The 17615-nt window shown below is 41.9% G+C and overlaps 1 protein-coding gene across 1 annotated transcript in view; it reads left to right on the forward strand.

Annotated features, from left to right (window-relative positions):
- LOC122572219 overlaps nt 1-17615 on the forward strand; it is a 33917-nt gene that overhangs the window by 13823 nt on the left and 2479 nt on the right. Inside the window, exons 2-11 of the mRNA XM_043736965.1 lie at nt 9671-9842; nt 9951-9974; nt 10113-10228; nt 10492-10729; nt 11108-14332; nt 14482-14679; nt 15000-15702; nt 16010-16210; nt 16895-17029; nt 17261-17538. Of these exons, the coding sequence (XP_043592900.1) occupies nt 9671-9842; nt 9951-9974; nt 10113-10228; nt 10492-10729; nt 11108-14332; nt 14482-14679; nt 15000-15702; nt 16010-16210; nt 16895-17029; nt 17261-17538 (5290 nt within the window). The remainder of the gene's footprint in view (nt 1-9670; nt 9843-9950; nt 9975-10112; nt 10229-10491; nt 10730-11107; nt 14333-14481; nt 14680-14999; nt 15703-16009; nt 16211-16894; nt 17030-17260; nt 17539-17615) is intronic.

A 17615-nucleotide genomic window follows, 5' to 3' on the forward strand; every position in this document is an offset into this window, starting at 1 on the left:
CCTCGAACAGGGACATTGTCGTCGCAATACTTGACGCGGCTGCGACGTACGCGGAAATTTTACAACAGCGTATTTACATGGAATTTAACGATCGTCGAATTCGTATAGGTTTCGATGTCATTCTTATTTCATAAACGAGATTTTGACTTTCGGTATATAAGATAGATCCATTTTTATCGAAGTTTAATTCGATAGGCATGTCGTGTATCGGTCGGTCGTGATAAAACGTTGAAATAAAACGATCAATTTCGTCGTTATCAGAGAACAGCATATTCCACTTCAAACCAGAGCAATTAAATATAGAATTATAGATATATAAATTGGAGAGCGATCGTGAATAGAAAAACAAGAGGAGGCAATTTACTTAATCGTACGGTGGTAGTCGTCGGAGACAAGAAAAATATAATTCTCAAGGGTGTCTTCTTTGAGAATTCTTCGCGGATGTTATCTGCTACTTCGATCCGAGTTCTGTTCGCGGTCCAACAGGAACGATATACTCAGGTGGGAATGTGGATGTGTCTACGGAATAGGGGAAATTGTTGTTGGACACGTAGCGACAAACGGTTGCGGCAATTGAACACGAGCCAACGAGATCGTAATCTCTCATAAGCGAGAGAAGCCTTAAACGCCTTGGAACATCCGTGATTTCCAATTTAATGGGTATTTGTATGGTTGCCAGTAGATGATAAGGTTTAAATTGAAGCATAGAAACAACTTCTAATGCAATATATATTCATTACGGTTATTTTTATCTATTTGAGATAAGAAAGAAACTCAGGAAGATGCGAATCGTATAATGTCGAAAAGAATAATTTTCATAACGATGCGGTACGGTCGTTTAAAAACCTACACGTTTGTGCTTTTTCGCCAGGAGATTAATACATCTGTGTAACGTCGCTTCGTCGTATTAATTAATTAACGTTAGTTTAGATCCGAATAACGAACTAATTTGTATTCTACGAATTTACTCTTTCTGCCATGAATCAAAAGTAGCAAGATGCTCGATCGCATACTAACTGTTCTTTTAGCCATTCACGTTGATTTCATAATGAAGCCGTAACTATTTAATTCCAGACTGTGACTCGTGATCGCAATTAATTTATTTGCCGCCATAAAAGACTGCCCCGCTTGGCCAAAATTTCAATTTACTCCTAGACCTATATACACGCACGTACGTATGTATAATATCATCGTGCGAAAGCATAAAATCTTGGTCCAAGAAAGAGAATCTGCTATTTTTAACAGGTATTCGCTAACTCACCGAGTCTATATTTATCCAGGCAGTCTGTAATGGGGCTTGGAGCGAGTACTTTAGCAGAAAAATGCCAGGTCTCGATCGGTCTACTTTTTGCTGCCTCTTCTCTTTACTTTTCCTCTTTGTTGGGGATCAGCTCCGTTGCCGGATAAAGGGAGAACGTGCAGGTACACGTAGAAATGCGAAACCTTCGCCAACATAAACGCCACTTGATGCACCGTCAGGAGACGCATAATACGTGTAATTTCACGTGGAATTTGTAATCGTTTAGTACACCAATCCACCGGTGGGTCAAATGAAATTACTTTCATATCTTCCTTCTTCGATTAAAATACTTTTAGTATACTTTCGGCTTTCTTAAAATCGATTTTCATACTAATTTTACGTAATCACAGTCGTAATCAGACGATTGCGTAAACTTTCATCGACAAAACTTGAAGCCTTCGAACATAAATATACTTACCATACCGTAATGGCAAATACATTGCAAATGGCCAAGGCACAACGAAGAAGGCGACGCTCGTTATCCGAATCTCTTATTTTACAACGTGTAGCATACCTGCTGTAAAAGATATGGCCGAGAAAAAAAGGGGACACCCTTTTGAACATTGGATTTCGACTTTTATCAGTGGCAATCCTTTTCTGGAGCGTCGAACGATCGTAAGCTTCGGCACTGTGCATTCGTTACAGCCTGTACATCCACCTGTGGAACGTACGTGCACGTTTCTAAGGAGTCTCATTAAGCGAGACAAGGACGAGAGGTACGATTCCGACCTTGAGAGATCTTTGCACCCGCGGACGCATCTTCTCTCGTCGCGTTTCCTTCGTGCCGCCCCTTCGAAGGCCGCGAAATGACTCCGCCCAGGTCATGGTCCACGCACCTGCGTGCACATTGCACCTGCAACAATCCGCCTCTTTTATCTTCTGCCCTCTCGTTTCTTTCCTGCCGCTTGTATATTCTACATGTGCTATGTACACGCACGATCCAACATAGGACAGCCTGAAAAATGACGGAACTTCTGATATCGTGCGCAAATATTAATACGTCAACTGGGTACCTGATATCTCATAGCTGATTCCGTCCACGATTACTTCCCATGTGCAAGAGTTGAAATTCTAATAATAAATATCGTCTCAGCCACTGACCAGTTGGCTGTTTCCGACGAGTATACTCGTCACGAACAAACGGCGATATTTCGTGCCACGACGAGCTCTGTCGGTAATAAGATTAAAAAATGAAACGATCGTCTCGTTACAACTTGATTCTGTATTTTTAACAGCCACGCATACTCCGTGTTCGACGAGCATACATTCGTCGCTTATTTTTCCTGACATGTTTTAGCTACACGTTTTTCACAGCATTCAAACAGATCGCGACAGCTAACTGGTTAACGACCGTAATACGCACGATCTGTACATTTCTACGCATTTAAAGTTCTCCCGCGAATGCACAAACAGTCGCAGTCTAGTAAATATAAAATAATATTTAACACTCCGACGATACCAGTGCCGTGTAACGTGACTGTTGGACGCACAGAGGCGATCAACACGGGTACTTTGAACTTAGCCAGAAAAATTTGCCCATTATTAATACCGTTACCGTTAAATGCTACTTCTATAGAGCCACGGGACGAAGTCCATTCGATTTATCGGCTTTCATCGGTTCCGTGATTTACGATGTTGGCGAAGCGATGATTTAAAGGTGCCGCGTTGATCCGACGATAAGCGGAATGATGTATGAGATCGTCTTTCGATTGGTTCATCTTCCCGATCCTCTGTATTTCACGCACAACCGTCTTAAGTGAAGCAATAACGATCAGGGATTCTCGTTTTGCTTCTCCGCTTCTTTGCGGCCAGAAATTGTGCTCGCATCCTTAGCTGGCCAAACAAAATTCTTCGATTCACCGGTAGTATTCAATGGCTGGTACGAGATGTCATTAATCATCTCGAGGATAAACGAACACAGAGACGTTGAAAAGCGACTGAAAAAGCTACAAAATTAGTAGATCGTAGCGTGCTATAGTATAACGAGCGTCGTTTTCGAGATGGAAGGTATTCGTGGAAATATGACTTGTTTCAATTTTAACACTTCCGGAATTTAATGCGTTTCACAGTGTGAGAAACAGATACCTTTTCCTCGATTATTTATCGTAACGACGAGAATTTTTCATTCTCTCCGAACTGAACGCGTATTTTGACCGTCTTGCGGCGAAAACTTCGTCAATTGTCAATTGTTACGACAGATGAGAAAAATTGTTGGCTAATTATTATCCGGATTTAATTGTTATTATCCTGTACGATGGAAACTGGTATCATCGACGAAATTTTACAAGTCACGGATTCCCAACTTTGATAAATATTAATAAACAATTAGTCCCTGATAGAACGCTAACAAATTTGATAAAAATAAAAGAAATAAAATTTCACGAGATGCGTTTAGAGATTACGAGTTATCTGACACGGCAGAAAATTCAGAAATTATACGAAGATGTTTATTACCTGATTTACTGCTATCGCTAGTCTAGGTAAAGTTATTAAAAGAGATATTTGTTATGCCACAATGTAATAATTGCGGAAATTCAGCCAGTTCCATCGTGCGTGGAAGGTTCTGGTTCGTGAGTGACGCCTCGAGTCTTAATTGAACGTGTACCGAGGTTCTGCAAAATTTATAGACAGAAACATGGCGTATACGGTGGGCGGGTGACTTGGCCTAACTTCCGGGGTACCAGACTATTACGTTTTAGTCGTAGTAACGCACTTTCGCGGTAGCTCGGCTTTAATAGCCTTCTGAGGAATCGTCTAGCTGTTACCACGGTTTGTGATCCACATAGTTGGACATGCTCGGTAACGTGACTTAAGTAGAGGCTAATTTTTCTTACAGCTCGCGTGTTCGTGTATCGAGAAATATTTAACGAGAGAGTAACGAATGGCCGATGGAAGATCATCGGCGTTCCATTAAGAGAAGCGCCGATCTGCACCGACAAACAAGCAAACGCGATTTCAATCCACTCGCTCGATTCTCCTCTGAAAGGATAATTTCATTTCCGGCTAACGATCTACTTTTACGCCAGTGAATTCGAAGGAAATATTCGTAGATATTCATCGGTAACTTGTGGAAAATTCATCAGTCTGTAGTTCATTCGAGGCTTTCGGGGGCCAAACCGATCGGCTCCACTTTCCCACAATTTTTCAATTTCATCGTACACGATTATAGTCGATCGCTGTTCGATTTTCAAGAAACACGCGTTGTAAGTTGATCTGTACGCTTAAGTTGTAAGTTAATTTATTATTTATCTACGAATGGTCAATTTCAAGATGAATTTGAAGAATAACGTTCGTACAGTTGATGGAAGAAGTGGATCAGTGGTTTAATAACAAGTTCGAAGCCTGTTGATGAGAGAGCATCGATATCTTGTTATACTTAGAGGGTAAGCGGATACGAATAGATGAAGATCTTGAAACTGCTGAGACACCTGTTGCACGCGGTGAATGAAATTCGACGTTCGTTAAGCATTTAACGTCGAGCAAAGCTCGAAGAAGGCGCAGAGCCCCTGAAGGCGACGACGTATTTCTTTGTAACAAGGCAAACATTCAGGTTTCTCTTTGCGGAGGCCTTTTCAGGGCTACGCCAAACGAACATCGATACTGTCGACGATAATGGTGATTCTAACGGCGGGCTCGCTCTCTGCCTTGTGCGAGTCGCCGACAAACCCTCGTCCTTCGACGGAAATTGCATAGCTCTCTCTGGACGGCTCTTTTGTCGCTGCAACAGCTAACGACCTACACACCGGTCAATTGGCTCCGTGAGAAAATTCTCCGAATGCTTAATTTAGAACATCGATCCTCTTCTCCTCGAAGTGCGTTTCGTATCGATTAAAAGCAGGATGAATATTAATGTAATTAACGAATAAGAGTAGACTGAACGCGTAATTGTTTCTCTAATTGACTCTTCTTTCTTCCTTTCTTTATTCCCTATTTTCTTCAATTGGCTGTCGTAAATTCTGAATTCGAATCGGTTTAATCGTAAGTTTGCGAAAATGTTTGTTTAATCGCGTTCGAATAAGAATAGAAGAATTTTCTGAACTTTGCAGCCACGAATTCCTAATAGAATCCTATCGTCGTAAGCAAATACTCTCAGGGATAGCGAAATAAGTCTAACAAAAGAAGTCCCTCGACCACGTCGAACGTCTTGAAGAAGAAAAAACATAGACGAACAGGCCTCGGACAGAAGGCCATTGGTCGAAACAGAATGTTTTTATCAAGACGCTAATGAACCGTACAAGAAGACAAAACATGCCAGTTTCGTTACGAGCAATAAGCGAAATTTCCATGAAGCAATCAACATGCCGATTACCTATTCTTCATCTGTACCTGCGGCGTTTCTATGCAAACGCGATGAAAATACCGTCGTAAGGTTCCCAAGCAGGCTGACCCAATTCGTGGATCACTATCATCTGGAGCATAGCGACGAGCTGACTCATTGTCAACGAGCATCGAATAAATCAGCATCGTCGATCGATTGCGCGGTTCGCTCTCCCCTTTAATTCGATGATCGTCTTAAAGACGGTGCGGATTCGATAATTTTCGATTAAAGGTTCGATCAAAAGGGATCGAAACGGCGGAAAAAGATGCCGAGGGAAGAAAATACTCTGATTATGAATTAAACGCGAGCGGAATTGAAAGGAGCGCGTTAATAAATTTACGAGATAAACATCCTACGCTCTATATGCTAAATCGGATCTCACGTGGTCGAAATAAATAAAGCCACGGTGCCGAATGTTTTTTCGTCCGCTAAATTTTTCTCATTTCTCTCCTGTTCTGTGATGCTAATGAAAAAAGATAGCCGGCGATAAATCAAGCAACGCGGTAAAGAATGGACCTTTATGAACCCGCAGCCCTGCCGCAACGGTTCCTCCGCGTCTTTCCCGCTAAGTCTTTGTCTTGTGAACGCACCGTGCGTCGTTTAACACATAATAGAAGCTTTGTTGTTATTTCAAACGTACCACCGTGAAATAACGTGGTATTAGGAATGCTATTTTGAGCGCGCAGAGTTCAAAACAACGCTTGCACGCCTGATCGTCGAAAACTCGAAGTTACCAAAGTGCAAAGCTTGGATTTTTGGATTTGCATAAAAATCGGCGGTCTACCGATCGGTGTTTGCTGTTTAAGCCTCATCCGCCCCTCGTTTTCGCGACGAATATGTCCGTCAAATTGACACGATGGTAAAGCGAAACATCAACGAGATGAAAAGCTAAATAATTAATTTCTCTCTTCGTCGTTCACACGCGTTCGAACCAATTTTCCCTCGGAGCTGTCGGATCTCATTGGCGCGTCGAGGTCAACGCGATTCGGAGAAATTGTTCCACGAATGGTCGAATATCATAATCTTTTAAAAACGTGGCAAATTGCGTCAGCTGTGCGTTGATAAGTCTTCGTCGAAACCGTAACAACGTTCGCGAGAGCAGATCGTCCGCTAAAGCGGAAAATTCTCGTCGCTTCGCGTGCGAAAGCAGAGCATCGCAGAGCTTGTGCATCGCGATTCTCTCCAAACTTGTGCCTCGAAGCGTGGCTTCGTATACGTGACCATCTTGATGACTCGCGCGGCGTTAACACGCGTGCAGTTAGCGCGGTCGTTGTTCCGAAAAAAGAGCAGACAGAATGGTTGCACGATACTTCCCACCGAATCACCACATCGGATGAACCCTTAACGGTGCATCCAGCAACGCGGTATTCCCCCGTCTCAGGATTTTCAATTCGACTCGCCGAACAAACCGGCAATCTAATCGTACACGCGACGCCTGGCATTCGATCCTGTGCTCGATACGCGATTTTAGTCAACACAGAGCCTCCAGCGATCGACCAGGTGAGATAGCGTTAGCGGTCAGATCGCTCCCTTATCGACACGCGTTATCGTCGCAACGTTTCATGAAAACGACCGTGATATGTTTGATTACGTCCATCGGTAACGCGATAGCGTAATTTGTTGGATCGGATTTTGCCATGGTATTAGGAAAGACGTTCGGTTCGATCTTCCAAGACTTTGGTCGATGATAAGATCCTTTGATCTTGGAAGATGAACCTGGAATCATCGCAGATTGATTTTTTGTCCTCTGACACGGAAGACAAGCAAGAAAGGGACAAAAGGATCGTCTTTCAACGGCGTGTTCGAACATTGGCCTTCGTAACTTGGTGAAGAACTGGCTCACGACCGCCTGAGAAACTTTCTTCGTTCAATGGACGCGAGAAACAAACGAGGGCTAAAATAAACATCTCACACCTGTGCTTTTCGCTTAGTCGGATAACGTAAAATAGGGTTTGATTTACGATAGCCGTCGCGAATTATCAGAGACGTCATCCAAATGAATCATCGGAGGAAATTAAAAATTGAAATTGAGAGTCACGTTTTCTCTCGCTGCTACCATCGACCAATTTGTACCCGCCATATGCAATTGATAGTATTGAACGAAAACAAAGGATCAAACGTATCCTATGGGATAATGATATTCAGATTGCGTCAGAGCGTGCTGTCCGGGGATTCGGTTGCTCGTTTTTAAAGGCAACGACCTCAACGTACACATTGACTTCTCCATCTCGCACGGCCATGAAGTTTCTATCGTACTCCGTGAGCGTGAAATTATTTTTCACCCTCGATCAAGTCGTTAACTTCGCATCAGCGTCAAGCTGCGTTGAATCACCGCGAGATCGTGACAGATGTTAAAAGCTATTTCTATAGACGCGACCTTCGACATCTCGTACGCGTACCCACACGTGTACTTAACACATCGTTGGCCGGATACGGCCAATTAATCAACGATTGATCAATCATCGCGACACTTGCATGCATTTTTGCCGCTCTAATTGCAAGTTGATTCTTTATATTTAACTATAATCTCTGTCGCCTATAGAAATAAAAGACTACAATTGTTGCACGTATAGATAGTAAAATAGCGACAGACGGGTGAAAAGGAAAATATTGCAATCTCTTTGAACGATCTTTATCGTGGCAAAGTGTAAATAATTAACCCGAAACGTGTTCTTCGAGACGTTTTTCCATTTTTTTTTTTTTTTCTTGCATGTATCGAACATTGATTCAGTGGTTTCACGCATGGTTTCTGTGATAAATCTCGCGTCTCAACGGACCGTGACCAACGTTACAGCATGTTCCATTCCACGGATGCGTTTTTCCATTTTTCAGACTTTGGTAAGAATAACGCGAAGCTGGCTGGTTGGTCCACTGACCGAGCCAACTGCTTTTTTCTTTACCTTGACTTCGATTATGTATGCCATCGTACGCATAAATTTTATTTCCTCGGAATTGGAATGTACGTTCGTAAGCTGATCACATTTTTAACGCTTCTTATACACGATGAATCGTGTAAATTTCTACGAGTGAAATAGTTAGTGTGTCCTGAATAGAGTTTTGTATCGTTTCTTCTCTTTCTTTCTCTTTTTATCGAGACACGCTAACCGTGGTATTACCGAGGTACTTTTAAATCAATCTTTACAGACAAGTTGTATATTCTCAAAATCATCGTCGTTTCTCTAAATGGAACGTTCTAGCTCTTATTATAAACGATTAACGATAATGTACGACGAGCAAAGGTAACAATTATATCAGACGTTACTCGTAAACTTAACGTACCAAGCGGTGCTGCGTAAAATGGCACGGATGGAATGGAAATCCAAATGAATATTAGTAAGCGCGTTGTGCTGTTCCATGACCTTCGAATGACCTTGACAGACAACGCTTATTTCTCGCAAATAGAATCATAATAATAGTAATAACGATTATAGCGAATTCGTAGTGTTTTTCACGATGTACCTTCGACACAGATAGAAGCCAATATTCATAACAAATTCTATCGAACATCTAACACAATCTATCGAAATGAGAGTGCAGAAAAATTGATGAGCAACGTTTTCGACGATTGTTGTAGCACTAGTAATATCCAGGATCTAGCACTATGATCAAAATCATATTAAATCATCATTATTGACTCGCACATGACTATTCCAATTATGATATTACATTCGCTGGACCATCGAACGAAGCGATATAGGACTAGGTTTTCATGGTTTCGCCGTGCTTAACTTTGGAAATATTCTTCTGTTTTTTTTTCTTTTTTTCTTTTTTTTGACATTCCTTCTCGACTCCAGTACCGTTACTACGTATTACTGTACGATGCTGACTAAATTTATTACGCGTTCCGATTATCGAATCGTCGAATAGCAGCGGCCAGTTGCTCAATAAATACTTTGCACGCTGGTTTCAAGGAAACTGCTAGTTTCGCTTAAGCCGTAAATGTGCTGGCGGACGTAACATCTTATTGATATCGTATTATCCGCTTTTATGAAAATGCACGTTATTGATACGAAGGTGCAGTTGTTAAATTATGTTTTCTTCTTCGATTGCAGAATGATTATTATTTACCACCGCGGTCGACATGGTCCAGAGTCTCGCCTGAACACACGAAGAAACAAAGGGGCAACAGTACATGGAAAGTCGGCAGTGCGATGTTAATCATCTCTGCTATGTTAGTGTTAATCGCGGTGTTCGCGATTGCAGGACTTGCGTTATGGATGGGAGGTTCGTTGACGTCTTTATGTTACTCGTAGCAATCTATCGTAAGACAAATTACATCAAATATCGATCGAACCGAAAGATGTTTATGAACAGACGAATTTTGTTTTTCAGCCCTTCGGACAGATTCAAAAAATGGTAAGCGCCGATCTAACGTACAGTCGAATATAAAATCCGAAAAAATAAAATTTTTTTCTTCCTTTGTAACAAAATTAATTGCTAACGAGAAAATGAATATTGGAATATTAGTAACGTTCGTTGCGATAATATTTACAGCGATCGTTGGATTCTCCTGCACATTCAGGGTGTCTAAGGGTGAGAAATATAATCCGATGTTGAAGCTAAATACCAGTATGGTGTTCCGTGAAAAGGAACGAAAATATAAAAATATAGTAAGGATGACAATTGTTATCGTAATTTCTAGAACTCCGTTTACATGAACTCCGTTTATAGAAATTAGTATAAATTCTGTTTCCTTAATCTCTTAAGGAATATCTACGAGTATACCGATGAAACTCGAGCATAGAAACTCGAGTCGTAAATTATTTGTTTCTCGACAAGTTCATATAAATAGAATTCTATCCTGTGAGGATTATGTAAATTATCTTTTGCAAATAAAAGAACCGATGATTGAAAATTCCTTGGTAATTTTCAGTTCGAAGATCTATTTAGAAGAAGCGTGTTCGGCGCAGCTTACAAACAAACGATCATAGACAAATTCGAAAGCGGTATTCTGAAGGTGTTCTTCAGGATATATCTGGACAGAAGAAAGATACCACGATCGATCACGAACGTCGAGGACACAATCGAAGACATTATCGCGAAGGAGACGTACTCATCGTCCTCCTTGTTCAAGGATATGGAACTGGACCTCACTAGCATATCGGTAAAAAGTGAGTATCCGCTGGAAATAAAGATTAATCGTGATAAAACAGTAACATGCTAATTACACGATTTCCAATTTAATCGTTTGGCTATTATTCATAAAATATCAAGATTATTTTTAATAAAATTCAAGCTGCATCTCTCGTACGAATATTTCAGTTAATATCGAAAATTATAATGCTCGCGTGGAATATACATACGATGATAGCCCACGGATAAATAAATAAATAAATAAAAATATTAAGACAAATCAAAGTTTACGGTTCAGAATAAAAAGAGAAATATATAAAATACTCATTTCGAAACTTATCGTCGCTATAACGAGACAGCGCACACATTCACGCATATAAACACATTCACGAAATATCCGTTTCCTCTACATTTAGGAATAAATCAAGAGTTGCCAGGGAATCAAAAGCAGGTTCAACAAAAGAACGCGATGATCACGAAGAACGGGCTGCTTCGACCCAATAGGAACAGCTCTTTGATCACCAGCTCGAAGCCGAAATCCAAACCAACGAAAATCGAGTCCACGGAGCCAGACATCGACTTCAGTAACATACCGACGATCCAAGGCACCTATAAAGCGACGAAAGTGAACATCACTTCCTCGAACAAAACGATCTCCGTTCAACAGCCGGCAAAGGCTCAGTCAGAAACGAAAAACAATACCAAAGCGTCGTTACCTCAAGAACAAACTACGATGAAACCGACCACCGTAGAAGACAGTACCGAAGCAAGTGCGGGTGTCGCTCAAACCACCAACGGAACAGATAAGAAAGTTAATTACACCGCGCACGATGAATCGTCTTCGTCGAAAAAGACCACCACATCCACAGCTTCCACGCCCGAAGTCGGAAACGACGATCTGTTCAAGGATTTCCGCAATCCAAGCTTCGAAACTTCTCCGTGGAAGCCTATCATACCTGGATACATCAATACAGAATTAAAATTATTGCCGGACAACGCTCAAAAGCCAAATTACAAAAGCGAAACCAACTATAAAGTGAATTACAGCAATACGAATCTGGGAGACGTTGTCTCCGGTACAGTCGTAAAGAATCCTCAGTATAGCGTTCACGCGAAGGTTGCACAGTCTTCGACAACCAGCACGAAATCTCCCGAGCCAGCGGTGATATTAAATTCGTATATAGGTGTTCCAGGAATGAGCACGTTGGACATTAGCGACACTGATTTTCCACGCGATAGAATCGTTCCTCAGGAAATGGTGAATTTCAGGGTAAACGGCAAGTTTAAGAATAAGATTCCAGGATTGTTAGAAGGTGGAGAGATCTTCACGGAAGCTTCCCCGGTCAGTCTAGACGACCAGAGACCGGACATAGAAGTTTCCGGCCAGTTACCACCGGAAACTTACGATATCAAGCTTCGAACTTCTTCTCAGCCTTTTGGCCTCTCCTCTTCCCAGCCTTTGGAATTTTCTTCCACGAAACCTCATCGATCGACGAGCGAGAACGAAACAGGTTGGAGGATCCCTGCCTCTCAGACGACGTACACGATGACAGACGGTGGATCCGATGGCCCTGTTAGCAAAGAGCAGGACGACGTTAAGAATTCTGGCGATTCTATGAAGATGAATAGAAAGAAGTTAGGTCAAACCACCGTGATAGGGGGTTCGAACAATTTCTTGCCTTCGATGGTTTCCAGTACTCCGAAGTGGCACGCGCAGAGTCCGCTGGAGCCAGTTTCCGACGAAGAATCGACGACAAAAGTGTCTGGAGTTGGAGTGGCAGAGCCCGTCCCGGACGTGGACGTGGATTTGGAAGCCAGAAATCGATACTCGGATGTTCAGGCTATGGTGAAGCACGAGAGTAACGCTCTGCAGGACAGGAAAGTCGATAAGAACGCGCAGGAACCTGTGTACACCAGTTACAAGACACCCGATCTGAATGGAGCTGGCATGAGACCAAGCTTGATCGAAAGTTCTGGAACTCCGAAGCCATTCAGACACACGATTCCCGTGGACAAAATTACTTCTGTCGTTGATTACACCGAGGCTGACAAGGAAGACTCTTTGAAGCAGGTAATCAACACCGTGACAGATAGTATAATGAATCAGGAAGAAAGATTCACCGAAGAAACCAGTGAATTAAGCACAGAGAACAAAGGGGATAAGGAAGGGACAATTAAAGTGCTACCGGTCAAAGAGAATGAAGAAGAAGGAACGAAGGTGCTGCCAGTTAAAGAAAATTTGAAGGAAATCATCGAGGTAGAGACTTTCGTGAAGGAGAACAGCGATTCCGAGGCAGATATTTCTCTTAAAAATGCAAAGATCGAAGAATACGCAAGATCAACCGAATCGAATACCGAAAGTGTAATAGACGATGAGAAGCTTCTGAAGCTAGGAACGACGGAAGTCTACTCGGAGATGATACATCCATTATACAATAATATAGATAAATTAGTCGTAAAAAAGGAGGAGAATAAAGGGGCTCCGGGAAGATTGACGTCTAATATTTCAAGAAATTCCACGTTCATCGAGATTGATACCTTGAAGCATACACCTGGAGAGGTCGAGGAAGATTCTGACTCGACGGGGAACAAATCGGCGACGAAAGGTGAAGACAACTGGCCTTTCAATGGAACCTTGAGTCGGCCGTACAATTCCCTGGAAACTAGAAAGAAGACTTACAACGACACTTTGAAGGCGTACGTGGTGGAAAATTTGGTCACTCTGGCGCCTGCTAAAAGTAATACAGGAATTGGAAGACCTGTCAGACCAAGACCTAAGATAGAAGGGGAGAAGACGATGAGAATCGACGAGAAGCCTAACACAGACAGAAGCTCCACTGACGACAGCCTGCTCTTGGAACAATTGTTCGGCGTCCACAATCGACAGAGAAACGCGACGAAACGCAATTCGTTTAATCACGGCGACTCCGTTAGGTTTCATCCGGCGGAGAACGAGAGGAACAGAGAGGGCGATTTGCATAACGAGCATCCTAGAGTCGAGCAAATCGTAGAAGTCGTGACGTCGATTAGCACTAAAGTGTCGTCGAACTTTAAAGGAAACCCAGTCGTGTTGAAATTTGTCGTTACCAATTCAACCTCGCTTCCGATGATTCGTTCAGAGTCCCATCAGAATGCTGGGGAGACGTTCACTTCGGAAGCATCAGCGCCGAAAGAATTTTCTGCTCCCAACGACGGAGGAAAAGAAGAAAATAGATCTTTCAGAGATGACATTTCGAACAAGACCCCGTCTTTAACGTCCAGCGATGTGCAAACGTCCGACAGAAAGATCTCTACGATGGAGGAGAATAAATCTCTTTTGGAGAAATTGAAGGAGTTGGCGGATATCGGAACGGAGAACGAGCCTGTGCATAGCAAAAATAGTTCCAGGCCGAGTGTCGACGCGTTACAATCGCATACGTCGAACGTAAAATCGAAACCGCCGGAGGATTATAGGCCGTTGCCGAATTTTGAGAAACTGAAGCAAATCGCTGATATCGCGACCGGGAATCAGACCTTGATGAATTCGAGCGCCGCATTTACGATGACTCGCGACGGCGTGGAGATACTGACGAAGATATTGAACAAAATGGAAGATCGCACCGATAAGATGATCTCTAGCACCGAAGAGAATTTGGAAGCTGGTAATTACTTCCTTGAGATTTGAATCTATCGAGAGGGTGGTATCTATCGTTCTGATATATTTCTGATATATTTTTTCTATCTTAATGAAACAGTATGCAAGTTTATCTTTTGTAGTCTCTCGATAACGTTGTACAACCCGTTTTTACAGATCACTGTCTCGGTTTCCTATGCAAAGACGGGAAATGCTTGCCTTCCAGCGGCAGGTGCAACATGTTAGGTGAATGTCCGAATTCGGAGGACGAAGCGAACTGCACGTGCGCCGACTTTCTAAAAGCGCAACTCTTAAACGAGAAAATTTGCGACGGTGTGGCGGACTGTTGGGATTATTCGGACGAAACGGACTGCGGTATTTATCAGTCGATCTTTCAATCGTGTTTTCCTGTCGTTGGAAATTGTCACTCGATTCGAGGAAAAGTTAAGGAAGTCGTTAGCGATATACGTAACTGCTCAATTGTACGTGAAATATTTTCTTAACGCATTGGGGGCGTGCTCGTTTACTAAAACGAGGACGAGATTGCGATAAAAATTCGAGGACTATGGCAGGATTAACATGTTCGAAAATACAGCAATTAATAAACTCGTTATAAATATAACAATTCACGTTAACAAAATCCCAGTTGACTCTATACTTGGTAAAGATTTATCGATAATTTTCTAACTCGATAGATTGGTGCCAAGAGGGCCAATACGTCTGCGGCAACAGTCGAACCTGCATAAACCAAGACAAAGTTTGCAACGGCTACACTGACTGTCCAGGCGGAGAGGACGAGAAGAAGTGCGCGGCGTTGATAGAAGACGATCCAGCGTTGAATTACGAAGAAACGAGTAGCTTTGCCAGGAAGGACATCGATTCCGAGATCCGCGTAACCAAAGATGCACATCCATCGTTCGAAGGGCAGTTTTCAGAAATAGAATCCACCACTAACAAGGACGCCCTGTATGATCAAGAAGCGGTGGAATCGTCCATCTTCGAGTCGACAACTTTACACGCGTTTAAAGATGATATACGATTAGAAAAAGTCGTAAGAGCCAAGGACGAGTCTGTGATCGAGGAAGGTGAAACGTTTTTCGAGAATCGCGAACGGAGCAACGCTACTGTTTCCGGAAGAGAAATATCGTCGAACGTGAAACACATGTTGACGCGTGGGAACTCGATCCATGTAAATGCGAAAAACGACGATAAAACGTCGATGATCAATTTGAAGAAAGAAGTGAATAATTATAACGAGAAGGGTTATTTAAATATCAGGAAAAATGGAAAATGGGGGAAATTGTGTTTGACTGGAATGGATAATCTTCTGCAAGAGAGACAAACTGTTTGGTCTATCGAGGATCTTGGTAGAGCTGTTTGCAAGGCAATTACATATCAGTGAGTATTCGGTCAAAGTATCGATCCATGCGTAACGTGCTTCGTATAATTTTATAATTTTAATTTTATTAAAATATCGCCTGCTACAGTTAAAAGATTTTGCCGTATGATACATAGAAAAGTAAGAATTTATTTGAAAGATTCGATATAGATCTAAAATTCTACGAATGAAAAGAATTCGTCAATTGTTGGTAAAAATACTTCTATCGTCGCAAACAACGTGCTGATGTTTCATTAGATTCTTGCAATTTGTACGTGCAATTTCAGATTCGTTTCGAATGTGACCAATATGTACGACAACTTTCAGAGATTACGAAACCGTGGAGAAGGTGTTGGACGAAAATCCAACGTCTGTGAAATCGTACTACACACTCTCGTACAACGAGAAACCTTTGGATAAAACGATCTTGACTTTCAAGCCTTCCGAGTGCCCGACTGGCGAGATCCTCAGGGTCAAGTGCAAGAACCTTGAATGTGGAATAAGAACTCAGGCCCCATCCCAGGCCAGGTACACTCACTGAACCAGTTTCTCATAATTATATGCCGACCGGATCATTTACAAAACTATTTGTATACAAATTCATTCGAGGATAATGACCTCTGCGCCATAATAGCGATGTATCGACGGCAAAACGATATTAAAAAAGATGTGCATAAAATTAGTATGATCGCGATCGTTATGGTCATCGTCGTCGTTCGAGATAAGTAACTATACCCGCTGTGATATATACGCTCGTAAATTTTTATCGAAACTCGTGAGAATATTAAGTTAGCTCCGCCGGAAAAGGACTGTCGTCTTCCTTTTTTAACCATACTTTTCTGTAGTTTAGGATCATTCTTAAATTTCGTCGAAGGATAGTGATTGCTGTGAAACGTGTTTGACCTGTAATTGGAAATGATCGGATATTAATAATAATATCGTTATTTAGAATTAAACAGTTTTGCATTACGATGAGAAATTTGTTATACTATTATACTTCTTTCGTTTCTAATGAAATTTTATATTTTTGAAATTATCAACGTAGCTTTTTGTTCAGTTTAGTAAAAGATTAGACCAACTCGTGTTAAGTAACTTGAAAGGTGTTATATATGTATATATAGGTGAATATATGAACGTAATACATTGATAAAACGAACTACTTATTTAAGATGTTATACATTGAAACAGATCGAATGTTTCACGACGTTGCAGGATAGTCGGAGGTGGAAGCTCATCAGCTGGAAGCTGGCCATGGCAAGTAGCTCTGTACAAGGAAGGCGATTATCAATGTGGTGGAGCTCTGATTAACGAAAGATGGATTTTGTCTGCCGCACATTGTTTCTATCAGTAAGTAAAGAAATAGTAACACAAATAAAAATAATTAGATCGATTGAAAGAAAAAATATCGAAAAGCGAAATATAATAAAGAGGGTATACTAAAACGAAGGATACGAAAGGACGATTCAAGTTTTAACATTAAGACCAGGCTAACCGGTACACTGGAAAATATACAAACATTTTATGGAGTTGCAAAAATTGATGCTACAGCCTGACGGTGTATTCCAATATCTGTCGCAGTGCTCAGGACGAGTATTGGGTCGCAAGAATCGGAGCGACTCGCAGAGGAAGCTTCCCGAGTCCGTACGAGCAAGTGCTACGTTTAGATCACATATCCCTGCATCCTGATTACATCGATAACGGATTCATAAACGACATAGCGATGCTGAGGCTCGAAGAACCAGTCACATTCAGCGATTACGTTCGACCAGTGTGTCTTCCAGAGTCAGAACCAAGAAGTGGCACTACGTGCACCGTTACCGGATGGGGACAGTTATTCGAGATCGGAAGAATATTTCGTAAGTTATGATTATTTGTCAGGTATTCGTAAAAACAAAAACAAAAACTAGCCACGTAAAGATACACTGGTCTATAA

This window comes from Bombus pyrosoma, linkage group LG10 (assembly GCF_014825855.1).
Source record: "Bombus pyrosoma isolate SC7728 linkage group LG10, ASM1482585v1, whole genome shotgun sequence".
Classification (NCBI taxonomy): Eukaryota; Metazoa; Arthropoda; class Insecta; order Hymenoptera; family Apidae; genus Bombus; species Bombus pyrosoma.